We start from the raw sequence: 24,816 nt of genomic DNA, 5'->3' as shown, positions 1-24,816 counted from the left end.
TCCCCATCCATCCATCCATCCATCCATCCATCCATCCATCCTTCCAACATTCTTCTGTGCATCCTTCTGTGTGAGGCATTGTGCTGGATAATGGAGAAATCAGGGTAAGTAAAACATGATTCCCACCCATGAAGAAGCTCACAGAACAGTGGAAGAAACAGTCAAATAACTACAGTGCAATGTGATATCATATAATACAGGCATGAGCAAAGTATTATGATAGCCTCTAACTGCCTAGAGGAATGAAAACAAGGATTCTGAAAGATGATGCTTGAGCTGGATCTTGAAGCAAAGTAGGAAACACTCCCAGGGAAATGAACCTTCAGCTCCTAATCCAAAGGACAGAAAATTTTGCTCCTAGTTTAGTGAGAAGAAAATTAAAATGGAATGATAATATCTACCAGGGCCTCCTATTGATTAGGCAAAACCACAGTACAACTCAGAAATCTGGACTGCTTAACGCCAGACTTATAGCACCTAAAAACACAGTCCCCATGAGTTTCTTTTTTTGCGGTACGCGGGCCTCTCACTGCTGTGGCCTCTCCCATTGCGGAGCACAGGCTCCAGACGCGCAGGCTCATTGGCCGTGGCTCACGGGCCCAGCCGCTCCGCGGCACTTGGGATTTTCCTGGACCGGGGCACGAACCCACGTTCCCTGCATCGGCAGGCGCACTCCCAACCACTGCGCCACCAGGGAAGCCCCTCCCATGAGTTTTTAATACTCAAAAAAATCCAATTTTAAGCACCTGCCTTATTCTATGCAATGATCTTACCAGCAGGTCCTCTAAGAAGGTCCGTAGGCTTACAATTTTGTGAAAGGGAGTTTAAAAGGCCCAACACATGTTTCACAAGTGAAATAAAGTCCCTGATTTTATATAACTGAATCTCACATTTACTAATTTTGAAACCAGTTAATACCAAACAGTTCTTAAAAGGCAAAGGCAGGGCTTCCCTGGTGGCGCAGTGGTTGAGAATCCGCCTGCCGATGCAGGGGACACGGGTTCGTGCCCCGGTCTGGGAAGATTCTACATGCTGCGGAGCGGCTGGGCCTGTGAGCCATGGCCGCTGAGCCTGCGCGTCCAGAGCCTGTACTCTGCAACGGGAGAGGCCACAACAGTGAGAGGCCCGCATACCGCAAAAAAAAGAAAAAAAAAGGCAAAGGCAAACAGTTGATTTCTCTGTGGAAAGTTTGGGCCTAAGGGACAAGGCTGGTTCTGTGTCATGAGACTATATGGGTTTTTTTTGTTTGTTTTTGTTTTATAAATTTATTTTATTGATTTATTTTTGGTTGCACTGGGTCTTCATTGCTGCGCACAGGCTTCCTCTATTGTGGCGAGTGGAGGCTACTCTTCGTTGTGGTGCGTGGGCTTCTCATTGTGGTGGCTTCTCTTGTTGCGGAGCACAGGCTCTAGGTGTGTGGGCTTCAGTAGCTGTGGCACACAGGCTCAGTAGTTGTGGCTCACAGGCCCTAGAGCACGGGCTCAGCAGTTGTGGCACACGGGCTTAGTTACTCCGCAGCATGTGGGATCTTCCTGGACCAGGGCTTGAACTCGTGTCCCCTGCATTGGCAGGCAGATTCTTAACCACTGTGCCACCAGGGACAGACTATATGGGTTTTAATCTAAAATTTTTTCTTCATTTTCAACTATGTTAGGGAGAACAGCCTGAGATTAAACTACTATCCAAATGTCTTTTTCAAAAGGGAAAAGGAAGCACTCCAACATGGATGTGCGCTAAAACAAACATCTCCTATATAAGTAAGTGCTAAAGTTGAATGTTCTAAACTCCCAACTTAACACCATTTCACACATGAAGACTCCTTGAGATCCCTGCAAGCATGGACTACCGCCAACTCAAGGAGGAAAAATAGTAAGGGCGTGTGAAGAATGAGGAAGAGATGCTGTTTTATGCACAGTTCCTTTAAAAAGTAAGGACCATCTCCTAAATTTATTAAGAGGTTTTTATCTCTTCTTTTTGAAAGAGAACATAAAGAAGGGTGTGAAGGTACAAAAAGGGAACTTGAAATCCAATTGCAAAAATTGCTCATGCAATTGGCCCCCTTCTACGTGGCTTTATAGAAATCTCCTGAGTACCAAAGAGTTTAGGCTTTGACAAAAGAGATCTCCTACATCATGGCATGGCACACTACTGCTTCCTTAGACCTTTTAGGAAATAATCCCCAAGTATTTTTCACAAACCCTAAAGGGCTTTCTACATTAAAATATAGCGACAGAAATCAAGTGTAGAATAACTGCAGAACTGTGGTGATGAGTTGTCCTAGTTCCAAAGGATTGACTTTCTACTCCAAACAGTGAAACAAAGGGCATCATCCCATGGGCACAGTCAGTTCCAAAGTGAGGGACATACACATGTGGATGATCTGAGGCACAAGCTGTGATTGGTCCTAAGAAAATGAAAGGCAGAATTGGGTTCAAAACCCACATCTCATGATTTCTGGTCCTTATTCAGCCAAAGTGTTGAGCTGCTTCATATCTATATTAAACATATTTTGGATCTTTCTCAAAAGTTGCTCTTGGTGCAGCATGATAAGGAAAACCAGATATTTGGCTTGGTAACAGTATCCAAGGTATAGGTGTCACACTCACAGTGAGCTTCTCACCACAGGATGTCTGAGATCTGCTGCCATAGAGAGGACTATGGCTCAATGATGACTACTAGAGTTCAGTTTTCAAAATTTTGGGAATAATCTGATCATAGCCTTTCCTTCTTGTTACATTATAGGACAGGAATTTAGAGTATTCAGTCAACAGGTTCTCCCAGTAACAGGTGATGTCATCCATCTGCAAGTGGTTCAGAATAAACTGGCTTCCCCTAGAGACAAGATTAACAAGAATAAAGCACACCATTGAATAATACTAGTAGCTTACACTTGAGCGTTTTTACCTGTGCCAAGCACTGTTCAGAGTACTTTATATAAATTAACTCTGATCTTCAGAACCAACTCTATAGCCATCATATCCACACACATGCATTTGGAAATAGACATGATTTTTTTTTTCTTAAAAACAAATATGTAAACAGCCAATCCTCAGAAACAGTACTTGAATGACTTCAAAGATTTCAGTCTAACTCTACAAAGTATGGGCTTGGGACATATGTGAATGTGTGTTTTCCCCCAAGACAGCTTTGATTCTGATCATCTCTGGGTAATGAGGCTGAAATTCAGGTATCACCATGGTAACAGCATTCTTATGACATTAGCTCAGGCAAAATGGGGATGATAAAGTGGAAAAAGAAAAATGAACAGAACTTACCTTTCAGCAATTTCTTGAGCTACATCATCATTTGCTTTTACAAACTGCAACAGCTCCCTAAAATGGAAAGAATTATTAGGCTCTGAAATACAGACCAAGCTCATTAGTACTAAGGCAGAGAGATCACAGAGTGAGGTCCATAGTTAATCTCTAGATATGTGGATGGCAAATTATTTCTTTTTTAAAGCAAAGATAACAGGCCCTCACAGGAACAAAATAATAACAACAACAGCAGCAACAAATATCTCACACACAGGCAGAAGACAATGTTGTAGTTCCGGAACATATTTGGAAAAATAGAGAAATGTTCAATGATACACATCAAAAATCAATAGTAAAGAAAAAAATTTCCCTCCTGTTTCTTGCTCTGGCCCCCAGAAGAGGGCGCTGAGCTTACATTTCTGGCCCTTCTCCATTCCTCATCCTAGCCCCTCCCTCCATGAGAGGAAACTTGCCTCTGTTTCACTGAGGTCAATTTTCATGCTGTATCTGAAAGTCCTTTTGACAATGTAACACAACTGAATACCCATATCTCTAGTCTTTGAGAGATTAGAGCTTTTTCACTGCATACTGTCTGAATGTTACATTTTAAATCAGCATTAGAGAACTTTTAAAAATTAAATCCCACTCAGCCTAGTTGGATAATAATACAATACTATCTTTGAGAACCAAATATGAAAAATAAAAAGCTTTCAATGGAAAAAGTCATCAGGAGTAAATGTCTTAAATGGCTGGGGACTTAGAGGCAGATTGCGGGAGTCATCGGAAACTCTGCTTGGTGGAGAGCTGCTTACTGAACATTGGAGAGATCTGTTTTGACTGGGATATAGTGAACCCATGGCTTCAGCTGTGGATAGAAGAATTCCAGCCACTCGTCACCGACATGGAAAACAAGTGAACCACACAGAAAGAGGTGTTTTAACCGGAAACTTGCAGCTACACCCCGAAAATTAAACAGATACCTGGAAAAGAAAGAGCAAAATATACTTGAAACTATATGCCTACTTCCACAAATATGACCTTTTTTTCTTACTCCCTCTTACCCTTCTTTCCTTTTATTACCCCCTCTCCTTTCTTTTTCCATTTTCAGTCTTCAAGGACACATCAGCATGTCCCTGTGAAGTTTCTATAAACTCCTTGTTGTTCCAGGAGTTAGAGGTTGTTCCTGGGAATATCAGGGTGAGGGGATAAAAGGGATACTTTCTCCAGGGAGAGACTGATAGGGCCAGCAGCTGGGTGCTGGGTACAGCGGATACAAGGCTCAGATGGAAGCAACACCTCACCCTTTGCTACAAGTTTTTCTAGGCCTAAAGTCTTGAACTCATCATGGCCTCCCAAAGCCTTGGTTTTCCCATAGGGTACCCTACCTGGTCAAAGGCATGCCCTGTTCCCTATTCCCTCTTATGAAATCTGGAGAAGACAACCAGGCATACCTAATCAATCTTCAAAGAAATGCCCCCTGGAAAAAAGCTAACTTAGAAAAGAACATTTTCTTTTCAGCATTTCCCATGCATGTACCCCTGTCTCCAACCAGAGTTGCTTCTACCCTATAGTTCCCACTGTGCAGTATAATCAGCATTCATCTCTCTGAAACCCCCCACTGCCCTCCTCCTGACCTGGTTTTACATGTGCATATAATCCTTAGTCCTGGCATTTAAATATAATAGTTACATATGCTTTATTCAGGTTGGACCGTAAATTGTTTTTAATTACCTAATAAATACTTGATCTAACTTCAGCTCTTGGCTGGGCGGGGTGTGGAGAGAAGGAATCCCATCCCTTTGATTACAAGCACACAAGCTCTTTGGAAGCAGGGACCACATTTCATGTCTCCACAGTTCCCACAGAACCTAGTTCAGAGCCTTGTGCACAGCAGACTCCGAGAAAATAACAGCTAAGTGAATTAATGTGACTTTCACAAACCCCGGCTAGACCCTAGTATTAAAACTCTCACCCAAAGTGAAGCTATTCCAAAAGCAATAGGAAAACTAGGAGAGTCAGGAGTTCTGGAAGTCTTACTTGTATTTGCAGTGATCCACAAGATGGACATCCTTAGCAGCTGGCTTTCCCAAGGTATCCTTTCAGTGAAAAGGAAGTTATTAATACTAGGAGTAGGAGCATTTATTGAAGACCACTGTGCAGTAAGCATTGCTAAACATTTCATCAACATGACCTCATTTAAGTCTTATAATAAACAGACCCAGGAGGCATGATTATTCCACTTTATAGATGAAGCAGCCAAGGCTTTGAGAAGTTGGGAGACTTGCTCAGGGTCGCACGGCCCTAAGTTGAAGAGGTTGGGTTTCAACCTGGTTCTGTCTGATTTTAGAGTTTAAGTTCCCTTGGAACCATGTGAATCCCCTGAACTCAGAGGTCATGGCCTGCAGCACATTTCACTCTGTGTAAATCATACTGCACAGGAGGTTACAAATGGTGGCTGGTGGGCTTAGAGGTGTAGCCCACACACAAATTTTGTTGAGCTCACAAAGTATTTAAAAATAAATATTCTAACCACTGCCAACATTTATAGGTGGTAGGGTGTTTCTTACAAAAACCCAGATTTCCAACTTTTCTTGGGGAAAAAAAAGGAAGATTTTGGCAAAGAGAGCTCCTATTCCCCTGGGCAGCAATGACCGGACCTTCAGCACTCTCTTCTGCTCACTAGTGCAGCCCCTGGGGGTATCGGAGTTTGAGACCCCCATCTGTATTCCAGCCACATTAGCAGAGGGTAAACTCGATGAGGGAAACAAGTCTTGTTTGCTTTTGCAGCCTCCCATAGTAGATGCTGGGCTGAATGGATACATTTTTCATATTTTTATTTTTTAACGAAGTTTCTTATACTGCATTTGCTCCTGTTTGAATTAAGCAGTCACATAATAAATACATGCAGCTTTACTTAGTATTTCTTAGTTTTTACTTAGTTTTTATGACAAGAAGTTTAAACATTTTTTTCATATCATCCTCATATGGTATATGGAAATTTCAGATGAGGACATTTAGGGCTTAAGGTTCTTTGAATAAGGCAAGAAAGAGTTAAGAGGATAGAGATGGACTTCAAACCAAAGAAGCCAGTCATTGCTTTCACCTTAGAATGAAAGGTGAAAGGGAGTTTTAAACAAATGAAGATGTTTATATGTCATTTCCAAAGATTCTGATTCATTCTATTCATTTTTAAGTTCTCTAGTTGGATTGTATAGTCAGGGTTGAGAACCACTGGTTTAAACCAGGGGTTGGCAAACATACAGACCACAGGCCAGATCCAGCCCACTGCTTATTTTTGTACACAACACATAAACTAAGATTATTTTTACCTTGCAAATGGCTGGAAAAAAATCCAAAAGAGAATATTTGATGACACAGGAAAATTACATGAAATTCAAATTTCAGTGCCATAAATAAAGTTTCATTGGAACACAGCCATGCTCATTCGTTTACATATTGTCTACGGCTGATTTCACACTGCAATGGCAGAGCTGAGTAACTACAACCCAGACTCTAGAATCTGCAAAGCCTAAAACATTTACCATCTGGTCCTTTACATAAAAAGTTTGTGACCTCTGTTTAAACCTTCAAAATTGTATAAAATATAAGTCATAATATGGGCCAGAAAAGCAATGTGAGTTTGAAAAAGAATAATTTACATATATGCTAATTTTAGTCCATGGAACTTTCTCTATATTCATCCCAACACTGAGAGGAAACCTAATCTCAAATTCTACCCAGGTGGCAACGTTCTTTGAGTGAGAATGTTCACTGCTGTAGTTCTAGTCAGATGATTGGTGATTACTTTCATAGATTTCCAGGCCTGGTTTTTGGTGTATTCTGCATCAACAAGTTTTGGACTTTTCCGAGATAGAAGAATGAGAGGATCTCGTTCTGGACTTGTCCTATAAAAGAAACACATGACATAAAACTATGTGTCCTACACCATAATACTGTTCTCAATCTCTGAAAGGGAAGCAGTAATCGGACCTAATGAAAAAGACTGTACACACTGATGGACAATTCATTGGTTACTTTAATAGAAGAGGAGGGGGAATACTAGATCCTACAGCAACTAGGAGGTCCTGGGCTGTTCTCCACTTTACCCTTCAGGGAAGGGGAGTATTTGGCCCTTCTTTGCTTGCATTCTAGTCTTTAGGATTATGTTGTTCTGGGCACTATAGCCATATCCCAGGGAATTATTTCCCTTTTAGAAGATTCATGTAACCTCTAATCACTGGTACTCATAGCTGTATGACTAGGTAATCACCACTCACCAAAACAGCTACGTGACCTTTGTGGGGTGTGCTTTGTAAAATCCAGTATAATATTTAAATTAAAAAGAAAACTGAAAGGCTCAAACACCTGAAAACTGCATGTAGAAAAAGTCCTAGTTATGGTCCTAGTAGCAGATGGTCTTGACATGTGAGGGGTCATGGACCCCCTGAGAATCTGATGAGAACTGTGGACCCCCCTCTCTAGAAAAATGCACATATCCCCATATAATTTCAAGGAATCCCTAAAACTCCTGAAGTCCACACATGGATCCCAAGTTAAGAATCTGATCTGAAGATCTGAGAACCAGAGAGGTTGATAAGGAAGCGTAAGCAGTTGCTGTTGGGCTGAAGTCCACTGCGAGTGAAGAGAGGCTGTGACCTCGGACAAGGATGCTCTGAGAAAACTGCAAAACTCTCTCCCTAAACATTCTCTTTTGTATTCATCTGTCTGACAGGTACTCATTCTGCATCTATGTGGTGGGTACTGTTCTTAGCACCAGGGATATGGAGCTGAACAACATGGACAGGGTCCTTCCCCAACCTTTTCTCTTTCCCTCTTCCTCCCTTCCTTCCCTGCTTCCCTGTCCATTTTCACCAGTCTCAGTCTGTGCTTCCACCACTATTTGGCAGCCACACGGTCTGATGAAAAAGGCAGTCAGAAGAGCTGGTGATGGTTCCCACTCTGCCATTAAGTGGCAGAGGGACTGTGGGCACGATCATTAGCTACTCCTAGGAAACTGTAATCTCTCAGGCAAGAGGACAACTCATTGTTCTGTTCAGCATTATATATAGTCAAAGCCCATCACACTCATGGCACTTTGTAAATATCTGCTGAATGACTGGACAGATGAACTTTACTTCTTGGAATTTCAGTTCAACTTAGAGTGATTTGGGCAAATAATTTGAGTTCTTCTCTAGTCTAAAATTCTGTGATTCTATGTTTATTTCTTAGTTATCTTAGCTTTCTCTTTAAACTAGGGTTCCTCACACCCTCAAAATTACTTATATTTTGCACATTAACTGGAAAAATACTTTTGTAAAATGTCAGAAAGTATAATCACCTTGATCCTCGGAAATATGCTGTGGAATTTTTCTTTTTCCATGGCCACTGTGCTGCTGACCTAAAAATAGATTTCATTAGTTTCTATGTTTCTTCCTTAACTATATAAGGATGCCTTTGAACCATTTCTGAAGATTAGTTGAGATCTTCACATTTTGAAATCAGTCTGATCCAGGCTACTCCAAAGAAAAAGCTCTAAATAACATTATGTTCCCTTCTGTTATTACTTCATTCCTATGGAGATGCTGGCAAGCAATATTTGCAAATCTACAGTTAGGTAAATAAGTTAACAACATTGAAAGAAAACTTTCCAAAACTAAGTGACATGTTTAGGGCTATTTAATTCAGTACAATGAGGATTTCTTCCCCACTTTTATTAGAGTCTATTGATAAAATTAACAGGCAAAGACAACTGCAGAAAATATCAGAAACTGAATTAAGGGCAAGGAAACAAATCACTTCCTGACTTCATGTTTTAGATGCATAGGAGTTATCATCAGATTTAGTCTGATTTTCCAAAGCACCTGGTATCCCCAGAACTGTACTTAGTGCTCCATAAAGACGAAGTCCCTGAAACTCAGGTCTCAGTACCCATTACCACAGCCAGCCTTCCTTGCTGAAACTGCTAGTCCACAGATGCATCATTCTTAACTTACTTTGTAGGAACCCTTCACAGAAGTTTGTGTAGAGTCTTCCTCTGAAAAAGGAGGGGGTTGGACTGAACTGGAGTTAATGAGGGATTTGTGAGCTACTTGCTGTAATGGAGAGATTTAGAACATAAACTTTTCAGGTAGAGATACTTTTCAGATTCAGATAGTGTCCCATTTTCTCTCAGGTGAGACCACTGCTCCTATTTTCCTGGCTTATCTTCTAGTCCTTTCTTGCTGGATCATCTTTACCCGATTCTCCAGTCCAATTATTTCTCCGTCTCATATTCCCTCCCACCAAAATATAAACACTATAGCAATGGGTTTTTTTTGTTTTTTATTTTTAATGAAAAAATAGTATATACTCATTATATAAAATTCTAATAGTAAAAAAAATTCATCTGGAATCTCCCCACCTACAGATAACTACTTTTAACAATTTAACATTTCAGTGAAGAATTTCCTTCCAATCGTCTCTCCACATCAGTGGTTCTCAGTTGGGGGTGATTTTGCCCCTCTACCCAAGGGGATATTTGGCCGTATATAAAGATATTTTTTGATTGTCACTACTAGGGGATTGCTACTGGCATTAGTGAGCAAAGGCCAGGGATACTGCTAAACAACCTACAACGCATAGAACAGCCCCCTACAACAAAGAACGATCTAGCCCCAAACATCAAGAGTACCAAGATTGAAAAACCTTGCTCTATATAACAGAGATCATACCATGCATGTTGCTAGCTAACATTCTTATTAGGACATATTATAGATAATAATAAGAGCCAACACCTATATAGCACTTACCATGTTCCAGGCAGTGTTCTAAGTGCTATATAAATATAAACTCATTCTCATGACCTTACAAGCTAGGTTTCATTAACCCTACTTTATAGTTGAGGCCCTTGAGAGGTTAAGCAATTTGTCTAGTCACACAGCTAATAAGAGCCAGGGTTTGAACCCAGAGTCCCTGTTTTTAAGTCCTATGCTACCTTTACTTGCCATTCATGCACAGTATTCCATTTTATAACCATGTCGTAATTCACTTAATTCCTTACTGGTGGGCTTTCAGGTAGTTTTAAACTTTTTTCTTTAAGAAACAACACTGAAGTGAATATCCTTGTACACACATCTTTGCATGCTTGTCTAATTATCTTCTTAGGATAAATTCTTGAAGTAAAATTGCTGGGTCAAAGGATATAAACATTTTACATTTTCATATATACTGCCAAACTACCCAGCAAAAAATGCATCAATTTATACTGAAATTTTGAGCATAAACTTCCTTGGTCCCTGGGGAAAGCTGCAGACACAGACTTGAACCAAGTATCATCTCTGTTTTCTCTCTCCCTCATTCTTCCTACCCACCTACCCACCCCTCAAATGACCCATGTCTCCCGGCAAGCACTAACAGCGGCCACCACAGCTTGGTGCTGCCCCAGCCCTTTTTTATAACCCCACCCCTCCGCTGACCATAGAGTGAATTCTTTAAATGCACAGGGACACTGAATTCTTCCACAGAGTGAAAAGGAAGTCAATGGGGACAAACTCCCAAAAGTTTATAAAAATAGGAAAATGCCAAGCAGACATCAGTGTAGATAAGCAAGTAGATTACTAAAGTTTAAAGGTGAGAAATGAAATCATGGGGCTAGAGATTCTGAACGGAGGGCTCTGAAAAATAAAATTGCAATTCTATAATCATGAATAGATTCAACTGAAGAATAAAAGGGGAAGGTATCAAAAGAAAAACAAATTCACTTAAGATTAGATTTTAAAACATATGCTATCTCCCTAAAAATTGCTTATTAGTTTACAAGGGTGGTAACTACACAGTAGAGGAACCTGATATAACACCTTGACCAGGTGATCAAAATTAACATCTCTAAAGAGAGGTGGATACACACAAAATCATTTATGTAAGTATCTGAGCCAGCAGTGCATAAACTGAATCTAATCATGAGGAAATAGACAAAACCAACCTGAAGAGCATTCTATTAAAAATGTTCAGTGTCATTGTATCAAAAATGTTCAGTGGCCTGTATTCTTCAAAATGTCAGAGTCAGGAAAGAGAAAGACAACTGAAGAGCTACTGCAGATTAAAGATTAAAGAGACATGAGGACTAAATACAACACATGATGCTGGATTGGCTCCTGTACTGGAGGGGGAATGTGCCTTATGGGACATTATTGGGACAACTAAGTATTAAATTAATATTGTTTCCTCTAATTGACAATTGCAATGTGGTTATAAAAGAGAACACTCTTGCTCTTAGGAAATATGCACGAAAGTATTAAGGGGTACAGGGTCATAAGGTATGCAACATATTCTCAAATAGTCCAGAAAACAAGAAATTATGCATATATTACACATGCAGCCTACATGTCCATCAAAGGACACAATAAATTAAATTATTATCCGATGGAATACCATGCAACTGTTTAAAATAATGAGGTCATTTCATATGTACTGACATGGAAAGATTTCTAAGACACCAATAAGCAGGGAAAAAGTTGCCTAAGTTGGATACATTTATAAATTTTTATGAGCATGTAAAGGTTTCATATTCAGAAAAAAATTGTTTTTAAAATGATTTTAAAAACAAAATAGATGTACAGCAGGTGGGAAAAGAGCTACAAAAAGAAGAGTGTGAAAAGGGTATTTGCAAGAACCTGAAAAAATAAAAAAAGGATTAGAAAACTAAAGTCAGGAATAACTTGGAGAAAAAAAGGTTTAAGACATTTTTATTTTTCCCTCTCTCAAAATTATGTTCAAAATGAAATGCTAAGTAAGAAATGATGGTCTCAATGTCTGGAGAACATAGGAAATATTAAGTAGTCAAGTGGAGAGAATAATGCACTTGGAAACCTAGACTTCAGGCCTAAATTGGTTCCTTGACCAAGTCACTTAACCTCTCTGAGCCTGAATTCCCTCATCCCTGAAATAAACAGTTGGACAAGAACAATTTCCAGGTCCAGTTCTATGAAGTATGAGACCAAGTTATCTTAAAAAATAACTTCCTAATTATACCTACTGAATAATAAACTTGTTTCTTTACCCAGTGGCTCTAGCTGCCACCGAGGACTGCGGCCTTATATGCTTCTCCAGAGAAGGGACTTTCTCTTCATCTCATTTAAATCTCCAGCCACACTTAGTACAGGTGATAGATATCTGTGGAAATGAAGTTGAATTAAACTACTGCTTTCCCTACATCCCTAGAATACCTAGAAAGGTGTGTTTTTAGAAGTTTGCTCATTAGGTACCAATGTTGTTGGAATGATTCATGTAAAATGTAGCTAGGTAAGAAGTACCTACAGCTTGATGACCTGGACAATCTAAATTCTGAAATAATGGCGGGGTACAGTCAACAGGCCAAGGCAGGTTTCAATCGTGAATTAGAGAGTATTTGGCTTGTACTTGAGATATCTATGGGACATTTATACCCACACCATCCCTGCCTGAAGGACTTAGCTCTTAATTACAAAGTACATTTATGTGCTTCCAAGTAATTTTCTATCCTTCCCCACAGTATGGTCATTCATTTTTTCCTACTTATGAAAGTAACTCACTCTTATTTAGAGAAACTTAACAGTACAGAAAACTTTCAAGAAGAAGAGGCTTCTAGAATCCCTCCCACAGAAGCATTGCTGACACTTTAGGGTAGGTTCTTTTGCTCTTTTTCTATGGATATGTAAATATTTTTATACACATACAAAATTGCTTATGCTATAGTTTTTTGTCTTTCATTTTTAGCTTAAAAGTTAGTCCTTAAAAAAAAAGTTAGTCCTTTTAAACAAAATTAATTGTTTATACTTTACTGTTTACTTCAAGACGACCCACAAAGAGGGATAAATAAAAGCTCTCTAAAGGACCTACCTTACCAGGTCTTCTCTGAAGAGGTCCCACCGTCCAAGACCGGTAGGATATATTGGCCAAACAGCGGGTCCTCCTTCCCAAAATGTCCAAGCAGGATACATGATATCATGGTACTCTGATGTCTTCAACAGAAACAGAAAGGTTATTCTAAGTCAGTCTCAGAGCAGAAGAAGAAGCAGCAAACTGCATTCATGTCACGGGATCTGGAAAAGGCCTTGCCCCAGTGTTATACTGTCAAGGATATATTTTCCCTAGTCTTCAAAGTCTAGACTCTAGATGCTAAAAGGCAAAAATGACCGTGGGTTAAAATTCGTGGGCTGACTGAACCCCAGAATACGAAATCACACTAAAGGTCAACTTTTCCAGTTCCCCAAAGTGCTGTTTTTCTAGAGGACATACACTGTTGGAGTTTTTAGTTTAGGGAAATAATATACCCAATTCTGAATGATCACATAGCTGTCTAATCTTTTAACTGATATTACACTTGGAGTGTATACTATCTTACCAGTTCTTAGTTATTTCCTAGATAGGTCTTTTCGGAGCAAGAATTAGGAAACATAGTGCAATAGTTGAGAGTGTGGGCTCTTGAGAAAGATCATCTGACTCCACCTCTTTCCAACTCTAGGCAAGTTACTTAATCTTTCTATGCTTCAGTCTCCTTACGTTTATAACTGGATAAATAATAATATCAATAATATTATCTATCTAATAGTCTTGTTTTGAATATTAAATGAGTTAGTACATGTAAAAAACTTAGAACAGTGTCTGACACAAAGTAAACACTCAGTAAGTGTTAGTATTACCTATTACTGTGGCACTGCTGAGCTCCCATTGGTTGGTCGATAAATTGTGAGTTATTTTTTGGTTATTTTTCTTTTTTGATCAGGGTCAAAAGTAGTGATGGGCAGAATGCGGGGGGAGGGGTGTTATCCCACATCTTTTGAAAAAAGTTTGAAGCCATTTGTTCCCTTTACATGGTAACTTCTCTTAAAATTCTGGTCACTGATAAGCCTCTAATTCTACTGTTTCTTCCATTGGAATTACATATGCAATATGCTGTTTGTCTTCTTTCAAATATTTAAAAAATGGTACGTGATTTATCAAGCACCTCAGGCATAACAGCTGCTCAAAAGAAACTGCACCTTTATCATAAAGCTGACAGACTAAAATCCCTCCCTCGCAAACTAAGAGTCACTGGTTCAGAAAAAAAAGGGAGGGGATTAAAGATGAAAGGAAAGTTAGTATACTGATGGTCATACTTATTATCCACAGAAAAAACAGATAAGTAATAAACACAAAGTCCTTACTGACTTACATGGGAGCCTCTATCTGTTCTTCTGAGAGGGCTTCATGAGAAATAACGGGACCAAGCACTTTTGAGAAATGAGGCTAAACCATGGGAAATGCAACACAAATGTGGCCTCAGCCCACTTGCAACACAGGAAATAAACAAGTCTAGAGAGAAAGTAAACTGTGATAAAGAAAAAGTGGGGATAAAAAGTTCCTCTGCTTTGGAGACAGCAAATCAGAAATGGAGTTATTTTCTCAAAGTTCAGAGGGTTTTCTTAAACCCACTCTTCTCCTATAGAATCTCCCATCCACTCTCTTCTAGCCTCCCCCCATCCCTGCCCCCAAATGCTTTCATATTTAGTCTCTAGGGAATGAAGGCCCATTCCTGCTAATACACCATTTACAAGAACCTGAGCACTAAGATATTCACTGTCCCAAGTTCCCCAAGCCCACAAGTGTGTCCTAGTACTCCTATCTCTCCATAATTAGATCCAAAGATCACCCCCTCACATATCCCTCTCGGGTATTGCCGGCATATCCCCTCACTGCATTGCTGGGTGCAAACTGTGTGAAGTTATCTAGCACCTTCAGTCTCACTGTTAGCCAGGCTGGGACCGTGGGATACAGTGGCCGGACAGACGATACCTAATACTATGGTTGATATATACAATGTAGAAGCTCAGCAAATCTTTTCTTTGAATGCAGGCTTTCCCTAACTTCAAGCCCATGAGTTTTCTTGGGCCACTCTCTCCCATGCTCTGTAGGATCTCTGAATCCCACCTCCAATGTCCTAGAGGTTCCTCAGGCCTCTCTCATTCCCTACCCTCCATCCCTAGCCCTATAGACACAAGCAACCTTACTCACATCACTTATGGGTCCTCAACCCCATCTGCTCAGTCTTATCGTTCAATGACTGTGAAGCTAACAGGGACACAGACCCACTTTTGGACCTCAGGCCTCATCCTCACCATCACCCATCAGACTCTGCCACAGTCATCTCCTGCTTATATGCTAGAGGACCACCCTCCATCCCCTCATATGGCTCTTCCTATACTTACCTTACTGAAGGAGAAGACTGGAATGGCAGGCTCCATCCATTTAGGAACCTGAGGATAATCTCGTACATTGATCACCATCTCCATGTCAGGGAGGCGCCCAATAACTTCCAAAATAAAGTGTTCAACACCACTACACCTGTCAACCAGAAATACCACAACTTCACCAGAGCAGTGCCTGCTCTCGGGCAAGGCAGGGTCCCGCTTACACTTTCAAAGTAAGACAAGCCAGTGTTCAGATAATCAGCCTCCTGCAAAGTGTCCTGAGAGCAATGCTCCTGAAAGGACTACTCCACTCTTCCATATGGTGCCAGTTACCTTTTCTGGCTAAGCTGCTCCAGCTTACAATACTTAATAAAATTTTCCGACTAGATCATCCTAAGTTTGAAGGGAGTGTTATTGCTACTCCCACCATTTCCTCTCCTCTTTTCATTCCCAGCATTTCTTTATTTCTCCTACACGGAATAGTTTAATTAGTAAGCAAGATACAAATTTTGAAAGGAACTGGAAAAGCTGATTTTCTAACTGTGTCCCTTGGGCTTTGCATCTCACAAAGACATTATTTTTATTTCCACCATAACTAAGTCTCATAGTTTATGAGGAAGGATAGGAAACCTTTCATTACCTTCAACCTGAATACAGAACACTATTAAAATCAGTTTTGCAAGCCAGAAAGAGTGCCATGTATATAATCACAAAGACTGTAATATCGTTTCAGAATAGACTTCCTGGGAATTCTCAGAGGATTTCTGGAAAAAAAGTGAGTATACTGACAGCTAACTTTTCTTCCCCATCCTTTGAGGTCCTGACCAGCACTATACTGGGGGGCAACATTCCAAGGCCTAACCAAAATTTTCTGGCAGCATGAAAATGACTGATTTAAAATATTGATTTATACACAGGGTGATTAACTACAAAAAATATCAATAGTTCATAAACATAAGAAAAGATGGTCAACTGTACTACTATAAGGAAATGCCCCCGAAGCCAAACTTATAAAAACAGAGAAAGTGCTTAACAGAGGCTGGGGAATAGGGAGAAAGGACAGATGTTGTTTAAGGGTACAAACTTACAATAAGCAGTAAATAAGCCCTAGAGATCTAATACACAGTGTACTGAGGATAGACGACAAAATAGTATTATAATTACCAAACTTGCTAAGAGACTAGAACTTAATCATTCCCACTACTATAAAAGAGAATAATTATGTAACGTGACAGAGGTGCTAATTATCACTACAATAGCAATCATATGAAAATAAATGTATCAGATTAACATGTTGTACATCTTAAATTTACACAATGTTATATGTCAAGTATATTTCAATAAAAAAATTAAGTATCACCATGACAAAAGAAAAAATCTAGTGAAGCTAGATGCCAGTTTTCATCAATCAGATTGTCAAAGATCAGAGTATGATAATACATAGTGAGAGTGTGAGGTCTATTCTGCGCACATGATACAAGGCTGGTGAAAGTGTAAACAGGCACAACCTCTTTGGAGGATATTTGGTTCTATTTATCAAGATTTTAAAAACACATTAATTGGCCAATTAATTTTACTTTTAGGAGTTTAGCCTGCAGATGTATTCACATGAGTGTTCAAAGGTCTAATTTCAAGGATGTTTACTGCATCATTGTTTACATTAGTCAAAAATGAAAGGGGAGGACCTCCCTGGTGGTGCAGCAGTTAAGAATCCACCTGCCAATCAGGGGACACCGGTTCAAGCCCTGGTCCGGGAAGATTCCACATGCCCGTGGAGTAACTAAGCCCATGCACCATGACTACTGAGCCTGCGCTCTAGAGCCCATGAGCCACAACTACTGAGCCTGCGCACCTCAACTACCGAGCCCAAGCACCACAACTACTGAAGCTCACTGAGCCTGTGTGCTGCAACTACTGAAGCCTGCGCACCTAGAGCCTGTGTTCCGCAACAAGAGAAGCCACCGCAGTGAGAAGCCCATGCACCGCAAAGAAAAGTAGCCCCCGCTCACTCCAACTAGAGGAAGCCCATGCACAGCAATAAAGACCCAACACAGCCAAAAGAAAAACAAAAAAAAAATTAAAGGGGAGTGGGGGGGAAAAATTTAAGTGGTGGGGAAAAATTGATAGAGGACTCAATAAAGAAATCCATACAATGGGTTTTTATGCAGCTATGAAAGAGTTCTCCATGTACTCCTATGGAAAAATTTCAAAATCTACTGTTACAAGGAAAGGAAAAGTAAGTTGCAGAACAGAAGATATAGCATGTTCTAGTTTGTTGATGAATCTAGATAATTGTATATGCAGAGATTATTTCTGGCAGGCTGTAAAAGAAACTGGTAATTGTAGTTGTCTCTTGAGAGAAGGACTCACGGACTAGTGGTCTGGTGGAGGGGGGGTGTACGGTGGTAGAGAAACTTCCTTTTCATTGTACATACTTTTGAGTTATCCAAATATTTTACCATGTGCATGTAACACTCCTTTTTTTCCTTTTCTTTTGAACACTTTACTGGAAATACGAGCAGATGCAATAAAGCAAGAAGAATATTAAAGATATATAATAGGAAGAGAAAATTTTAAACTGACTTTATTTGTAGATCCATGATCATCTATGTAGAAAATTTTAAGCAATCTAGCCAAAATCTATTACAGCTAGTAAATGAATTTAGAAATGTAGCATATTTTATATACTAACAATGGCCACATAGAAAATGAAATTAATAAAGTACTATTTACAATAACATCAAAAATATGTAATACCCTGTGATTATTTTGACAAGAGACATTCAAGACCTACATACTAAAATCTATGAAACAATGGAGAGAGTAATTAAAGATGTAAGTAAATGGAAAAATACACCCTATTCATATATCCAAAGACCCAATATTAATTTTTTTACTGAAGTATAGTTGATTTACAATGCTGTGCCAATCTCTACTGTGCAGCAGCAAAGTGACTCAGTTACACACATATATAAACTCTTCTTTTATATTCATTTCCATTATGGTTCATCACAGGATATTGAATATAGTTCCCTGTGCTATACAGTAGGACCTTGCTGTTTATCCATGTAACACTCCTTTGATACTGAAAAAAATTACTCGTTAAAAAGTTTTTTAAAAAATGTATTACTGCAGTACATTTACATGTAACAGCTGAAACATTTATTTTCTTTCCCATTCAGCTTTTAAAATAGCAATCTCTCACATACGGTACAATTCTATTTATATAAAACTCTAGGATATAAGCTATAATGAGAGAAAGCAGATCAGTGGATGCTTGAGGACGGGGGGTGGAAGGAAGGCATGGCGGGGAAAGGGGGAGAGAGGGACTGCAAAGAGGCACAAGGCAACTTTTGGTAGTGACAGATACGTTATTTTGGTTATATATATACTTATCAAATTGCACACTTTAAATATGTGCAGTTTATGTCAACCATACTTCACTAAAGCTATTATTTAAATAATACTATTATTCTCTACCTTTGAAATGATGTGACTCCCGTATTTTTTTTTATTTCTGTTTTTTTGGGGTTTTTTTTGCCACGCCACATGGCTGGCGGGATCTCAGTTCCCCGACCAGGAAGTGAACCCAGGCCCTGGCAGTGAAAGCCCAGAATCCTAACCACTAGGCCACCAGGGAACTCCCTCTGGTGTTAATTAGATGGTGCTCCAGTTCCTCAGCAAAATCTTTCAGTTCATCCTTGAAAGGCTGAGTTTACATTTTCTTTTGTTCAGAACTGAATACTTTAAATGTCATAGATATTTCTCAAACTGGGTGAAGTAAAAGTATCTAGACCTAGAAAGATACTTCTTTTGGCCAGATGAGAGTCTGAGATATTACACAACTGTGTCCATTTCATTAAGGACACTGGTTCTGAATATTTCGTTTTATTTCTCTTTTGTTTAACTCTATTTTCCTTAGTTGTATATGTATTAATCGTTGGAATAGGGAACTTTCAACACATTAGGACCTTTCATTGTCAGTAAAAGGTCCTGTGCTCTCTTAATATTTCTAAGAGCTCATGATTCTGACCAAAAAGCTCTGGGGTCTGGAATAAGAGCCATGTGCCTTTCAGAAACTTTGAGAGCGCTACTTAATTTGATCTGGAGACTGTTCAGCTAACTATTAAAGTCCAACAATGGACTTTCAAAGTCCAACAATGTCTACATTCATTTCTTTTTCTCATTTGTAGAAATTACAAATTCCTCTATGCTCATAATTTGTAGTTAAAGTCTCTATTATTGTTCCAAGTAATGAAACAAATGTCTATTTAAAATACCTCAGTGATTTTCCCCACTACCACCTTATTTGCCCCTGACACTTGATAACCAAAATTATGATTACCTCAGAGTGTGGGATATTAAATGATCTTTATTTTGTTGTTATTGTCCTTGTTTTTACATATTTTACATTACAGTGAAAGTATACTAATTCATAATAAAGTTGTTATTACGAACAAATAATATAAATCCTTATGACCAAATGGATGCATGTTTTTTACAATACTGCTTATTTATTTTACTTGTAATGACATAACATCATTTAGAAAAAAGATCTTAGTAAGGGAATATCCTGCCTTCTGGGTTTTGTACTTCGTAATTTTATAAAGAGTAGAGGTTTTGTTTTGTTTTTTTAAAAAGACTCCTGGGAATTCCCTGGTGGTCCAGTGGTTAGGACTCTGTGCTCTCACTGCGGAGGCCCCGGGTTTGATCCCTGGTCAGCCGAGTGGCAGGGCCGGAAAAAAAAAAAAAGACTCCTAAGAGGAAGGTTTATCACTTGTGTATATAATGCTGCCTAAGGCCAACTTCCAGGCTTAGTCTGTGACCCTCCCTGCTCCCCGCCAGCTCTCAGCCCACTGATATGTAACTTCAGCTCTCACACCTGAAGTCCTGGCCAGTGGAGCCTGCGTAATCTGCAGCACCAGTTATTTCTCTTGCTTTTCCACCACCTTCCTTTGAATACTTGGTATCTAGAATAGTAGTTGGCCCCTGACAGTCAGTCAACGCTTCTCCTCCTCCTTCAGCCCAGCTCACTCATGCTAGGTCTCATCAGCCTGTGTCCTGCAGCTACTATATCTGGGGAAGGAGAAAGGGCAGAGTCACAGCCAGTACAATCAGTGATGTGCCTCAGCCTTACAAAGAGAGAGGAGACAGGCTTTGATATAGGACATAGGAGAAGAGAGGTTGGCAAGAAAAATTCCCAGGCAAGCAGAAGAGTTTGTCACTATTTTGTAGTCCTTCTGAAATGTGAGGAAGGGTTTACCTGTAAGTCCCTTTCATTGGACTCTCTATAAGAGTAGTATCAAGTAAGCCCTTATGCAATAAGATCAGAAGATATATATGTACCTCATAGCTCTTACCTTGAGGGGAACATGCAGTCATTTTCTCGGTATAATCTGTTCTTAATGATCTGATAGTGGGTCCCTAGCTTCCGTCTCACTACCTCCGCCATCATCTTCCTGGAGATACCTCCTTGGAAAGGGGTCAGATCCTCTTCTATGACACTGGGAAAGAATGGGAATCATCAAGGAAGGCAGGCCAAGAGAATAATACCATTCCACCTACTTCCTATCTGTGGGTCTAGGCTTAGTATTAGAGAACATGTAAGCTATGGGAAAGAATAGAGGGCAGGAATGAGCAACCTCTTTCCTGGAAGCACCTTAGGCGATCTAAAATATCAACAACAACAAAACCACAAAAAAGAAAAAGCAAGTCAATATCTCTTCTACCTCCCTCCATCTGGATTGCCCCTCCTTGGCCTGATGCATATTCCTCCTTCACTGCTCATGCCACACCCACGTCCTCCCAGTCACTGCAGTCCCACTGACCTCCCCTTCTTTGAATCTCACAGAAGGTATGGTTTATGCCTTACAGCCTGACACTGTTTGAGTCCCATGTTCTAGTCTGTTTGGTCCCTACCACCCTGCATGCTCTAGCAGTATGTATGACTGACAGGAGTAACCAGAAATTACACTATTTTGAATCCCTTTTAAAGTTCAGTACATAGCAAGTTTTCAGTAAGTATCACACACATCACGTGAATTTTTTGAGGAATCACAGAATAACATAATGAGGAGTTAAAGGACCCTGTTATTTAGCTGATGAGGAATCTGAAATCTAGAGAAGTGAAGTGTCTCGGATCTGGGACTTGGATCTGGGACTAGAACCCAAGGCTGATTTCAAAGTAATCTTTCTACCATAACACACTCCAGCCCTAATTTGCATACATTAAAGATAACCAACAAGAAACTTATGATTCGATTCATTTAAATATATGTTCATTCCTTCAACAGTATTTATTGAGTACTTACTGAGAGCCAGCACCAGGAATATGACAGTGAATATAAGACATAGGTCTTGACCTCAAGAAGCTTTCAGTCCAAGGGAGAAAGCAGACAAGTACATGTACTAATTCCCACAAGGAGTTAACAGGCACCTGGGCCTCTCCTCTCCCAGGGTATTTTTATCCCGCAGAAATATAAGAAAACCACCGCAAGGACCCTGTCTGCTCTCAAAACATGCTTGGCTCTCTGACCACTGCAACCAAGGTCTCTTGGGGATTTTAGGGAATTTCCTCCTGACAAGATCTAAATTCTTAAAGACACGTCAAAGAAAAGAACTCACCCATGGTAGCAGCTGCAGTTTTGACTTGAACATGGTTCATAAATCTCCAAAGCCCTGTTAATTTGGTCAATAAATACTTTCCATTTTGAACCTTCAAAAAGTGAAGTAACAAAGTTAACAAAATACTCCTGAGCACTCTTATTGACTAGCAGCAAGCAGGCAGAACCAACAGAAGGTCAAAACTTTTAGACACCCTCTTCTCATCCCACTGGTGGAAATGAACCTCCAGGAAGGATTCATTCTACAGTTCTCCTGCACTCAGGTCAAGTCTGCCCCTTTACTCGGGCTGCCAGGTATCCAAGAAATGGGAAAAATTCCACGCTTAACGCCTGACACTCAGAAGGTTACGGATAAACTGGTGACACGGATTCTCAACTTTTACTAATCAAACTGAGCTCCACAAAGAGGATCGATTAAAAGCCCCAGGCATTATTAACCTTCCCTTCATCTCTTCTGGCAATGGACTAAGAACACTACACACACACACACACACACACACACACACACACACACACACACACACACACACACACACACACACACACACACACACGAATTATCCCCCAGTGTGTTAGGGAGGTGCGGGGTAGCCGAGCGTGGGCCATACCCGCTGTGGGTAAACAGGGGCATGGCCCTCCCCTCCCTTCTATCACTCAGTTCCGGAGGATGGGTTACTCTCCAGGGTCCTGGGCAGGAGAAGCACTACCAGACACCTAAACGCACTCTCCGCTCCGAGGTGCCCCCGTGCCCCCTGCCCAGCTCTGCCCCGCAGCGGCCACAGCACGAGCGTGGCGCCGGCCGCAACGGGGAGCGAGGGGCGCGGGAGAGCGCCTCGGGACCGGGCCAGACTCCGAGCCCCAGCGGTGGGCTCGGCCCTGTCCGGAGCCCACCTGACTCCTTCTGGCAGCCCGGCACCGGGGGCAGGAGTAGCAACAGCAGCCACAACCGAAGCTGGGAGCGCACCCACCGCTCCATCGCCAGCCCTCCCATTTGCCGGGTCCAGGCTGCAGCGCGAGCGGGCGGAAGCGCAGCCCCGCACAAAGATGGCCGTGGAGCCGCACCACGTGGGCGGAGGGCCGCCCCGCCGTGAGACTGCTGCACTCAGCTCTGCCTCCGGATCCTGGTCCCGAGCCCGGCCAGCCGCAAAGTGTCCCTGGGAAGGCGGCGCGGGGAAGCTGGACACCCACCGCGCAGCTAACCGCAGTGCGGTGCGGGCTGGCTGTAGCTGACCTGCTCGTTTGTTTAGAGCCGAGCTATCCACATATCCACATATATAGCTCTCTCCCTCTGTCTCGCGCGCGCTCTCAGGTGAAATCGGATCCCAGGAGAGAATGAATAAATGGCACCCCCAGGGAAAAATATGTGTAATATTTGTCTCTTACATTCCTATAACATCTTGAAAACATCTTATTCTCTGCAGCCAGAAAACTGAAGGCCAGAGAGGATATGTTTTTCGCCCACAGATTCACAGTTACCGGCACAACCTAGGCTAGTAGTTCTTTCACAACCTCGAACTGCTTCTTACTAAATAGCATAGATTTGTTGAGCACCTGAATGTGTACAGTACTGTTAGACCCCAAAGGGTTGCAAATAGTATATAGCACACATCTCTTTGTAATAGCAGTTTATAACAGTTGGGGTGACTCAGGGAAAAAAACAGTGGTCAACATTTTGCTGTTCAGTATAGGTATACAGCTATATATGTTATATAAAGGAAAGTGTAAATGAAATGGCTTATTCGTTCTTGCAGTCTTGTCTTTAAACCCCAAGCTCTCTGTGAAGATTTTCTTGGGATTGACACCACAACCCACAGAGCTTAGTACCGTGTCTTGCATGCTGTCTCTGGACTTTGGGCATACTTTTTTTTTTTTTTAATAAATTTATTTATTTATTTTTGGCTGTGTTGCGTCTTCGTTGCTGCACGCAGATTTCCTCTAGTTGCCACGAGCTGGGGCTACTCTTCTTGGGGTGTGCAGGCTTCTCATTGGGGTGGCTTCTCTTGTTGCGGAGCATGGGCTCTAGGTGCACAGACTTCATTAGTTGTGGCACACGGGCTCTGTAGCTGTGGCACACAGGCTTAGTTGCTCCATGGCCTGTGGGATCTTCCCGGACCAGGGATCGAACCCTTGTCTCGTGCATTGGCAGGTGGATTCTTTAACCACTGTGCCACCAGGGAAGTCCCCTTGGGCATACTTTTAATGTTATATTTATTGTAATAAATTGTAATTACTGTGTTTTCCTGGTGACTTGTTTCTTCTACTACACTGTGAGCTCTTTGGGATATTCACTTTTGTAACTCCACCATCTACCTAGTCCTTTTCTTAACATAAAATAAGCGCAAGATTTGTTGCTGAAGCACGACTTCGCGGCTCGATCTCCTTTACCTAGCAGTGACTTGAGCTCAAGTGATGTCTCCCAACCTCCCCCATCTGTAAAAAGGGGGTTGATAACTTGAACACGGTTGTTACTTGGAGTCCATGAGATAACAGGAATAAGCCCTAACGTGGTTGTCCGCACGTCGTTGGAGCTTGGGAGGAAATACGTTGGTTAGTACTAGCGGGGAAGGCGGGACCGCGACACCAGCGGAGAAGGCGAGTTCCACTGCGCAGGTGCACGGAAGACGGGGTGCGGTGCTCGCTCCCTGGCTCTCGTGTAGTTCCGGGGCCTGTTCGCGGCTGGGGCGGTAGGCCGTCGCGGAGCTGACGTCACCACTGTGCGCTGCCACGTCTGCTCAGCTCCGTGGTAATGGA

At 41.2% G+C, this 24,816-nt stretch overlaps 1 protein-coding gene across 1 annotated transcript; it reads right to left on the bottom strand.

The window, feature by feature from the left end:
* Nucleotides 1-1,156: 1,156 nt before the first annotated feature.
* POGLUT1 (protein O-glucosyltransferase 1) lies at nucleotides 1,157-23,083 on the bottom strand. Its single transcript, XM_082839771.1, has 11 exons — nucleotides 22,957-23,083; nucleotides 22,067-22,157; nucleotides 20,803-20,946; nucleotides 15,461-15,596; nucleotides 13,113-13,234; nucleotides 8,596-8,655; nucleotides 7,063-7,162; nucleotides 5,295-5,353; nucleotides 4,070-4,237; nucleotides 3,276-3,332; nucleotides 1,157-2,832 (listed from the first exon to the last, which is right to left on the bottom strand). Exons 1-11 carry the CDS (start codon nucleotides 23,054-23,056, stop codon nucleotides 2,676-2,678), a joined length of 1,194 nt encoding a protein of 397 aa, XP_082695897.1. The 5' UTR covers nucleotides 23,057-23,083; the 3' UTR covers nucleotides 1,157-2,675.
* Between the last annotated feature and the right edge of the window lie 1,733 nt (nucleotides 23,084-24,816).

Source organism: Leucopleurus acutus (genome assembly GCF_964270905.1).
Source record: "Leucopleurus acutus genome assembly, chromosome: 5".
Taxonomy (NCBI): Eukaryota; Metazoa; Chordata; class Mammalia; order Artiodactyla; family Delphinidae; genus Leucopleurus; species Leucopleurus acutus.
This window is presented reverse-complemented; position numbering and strand designations above follow the sequence as displayed.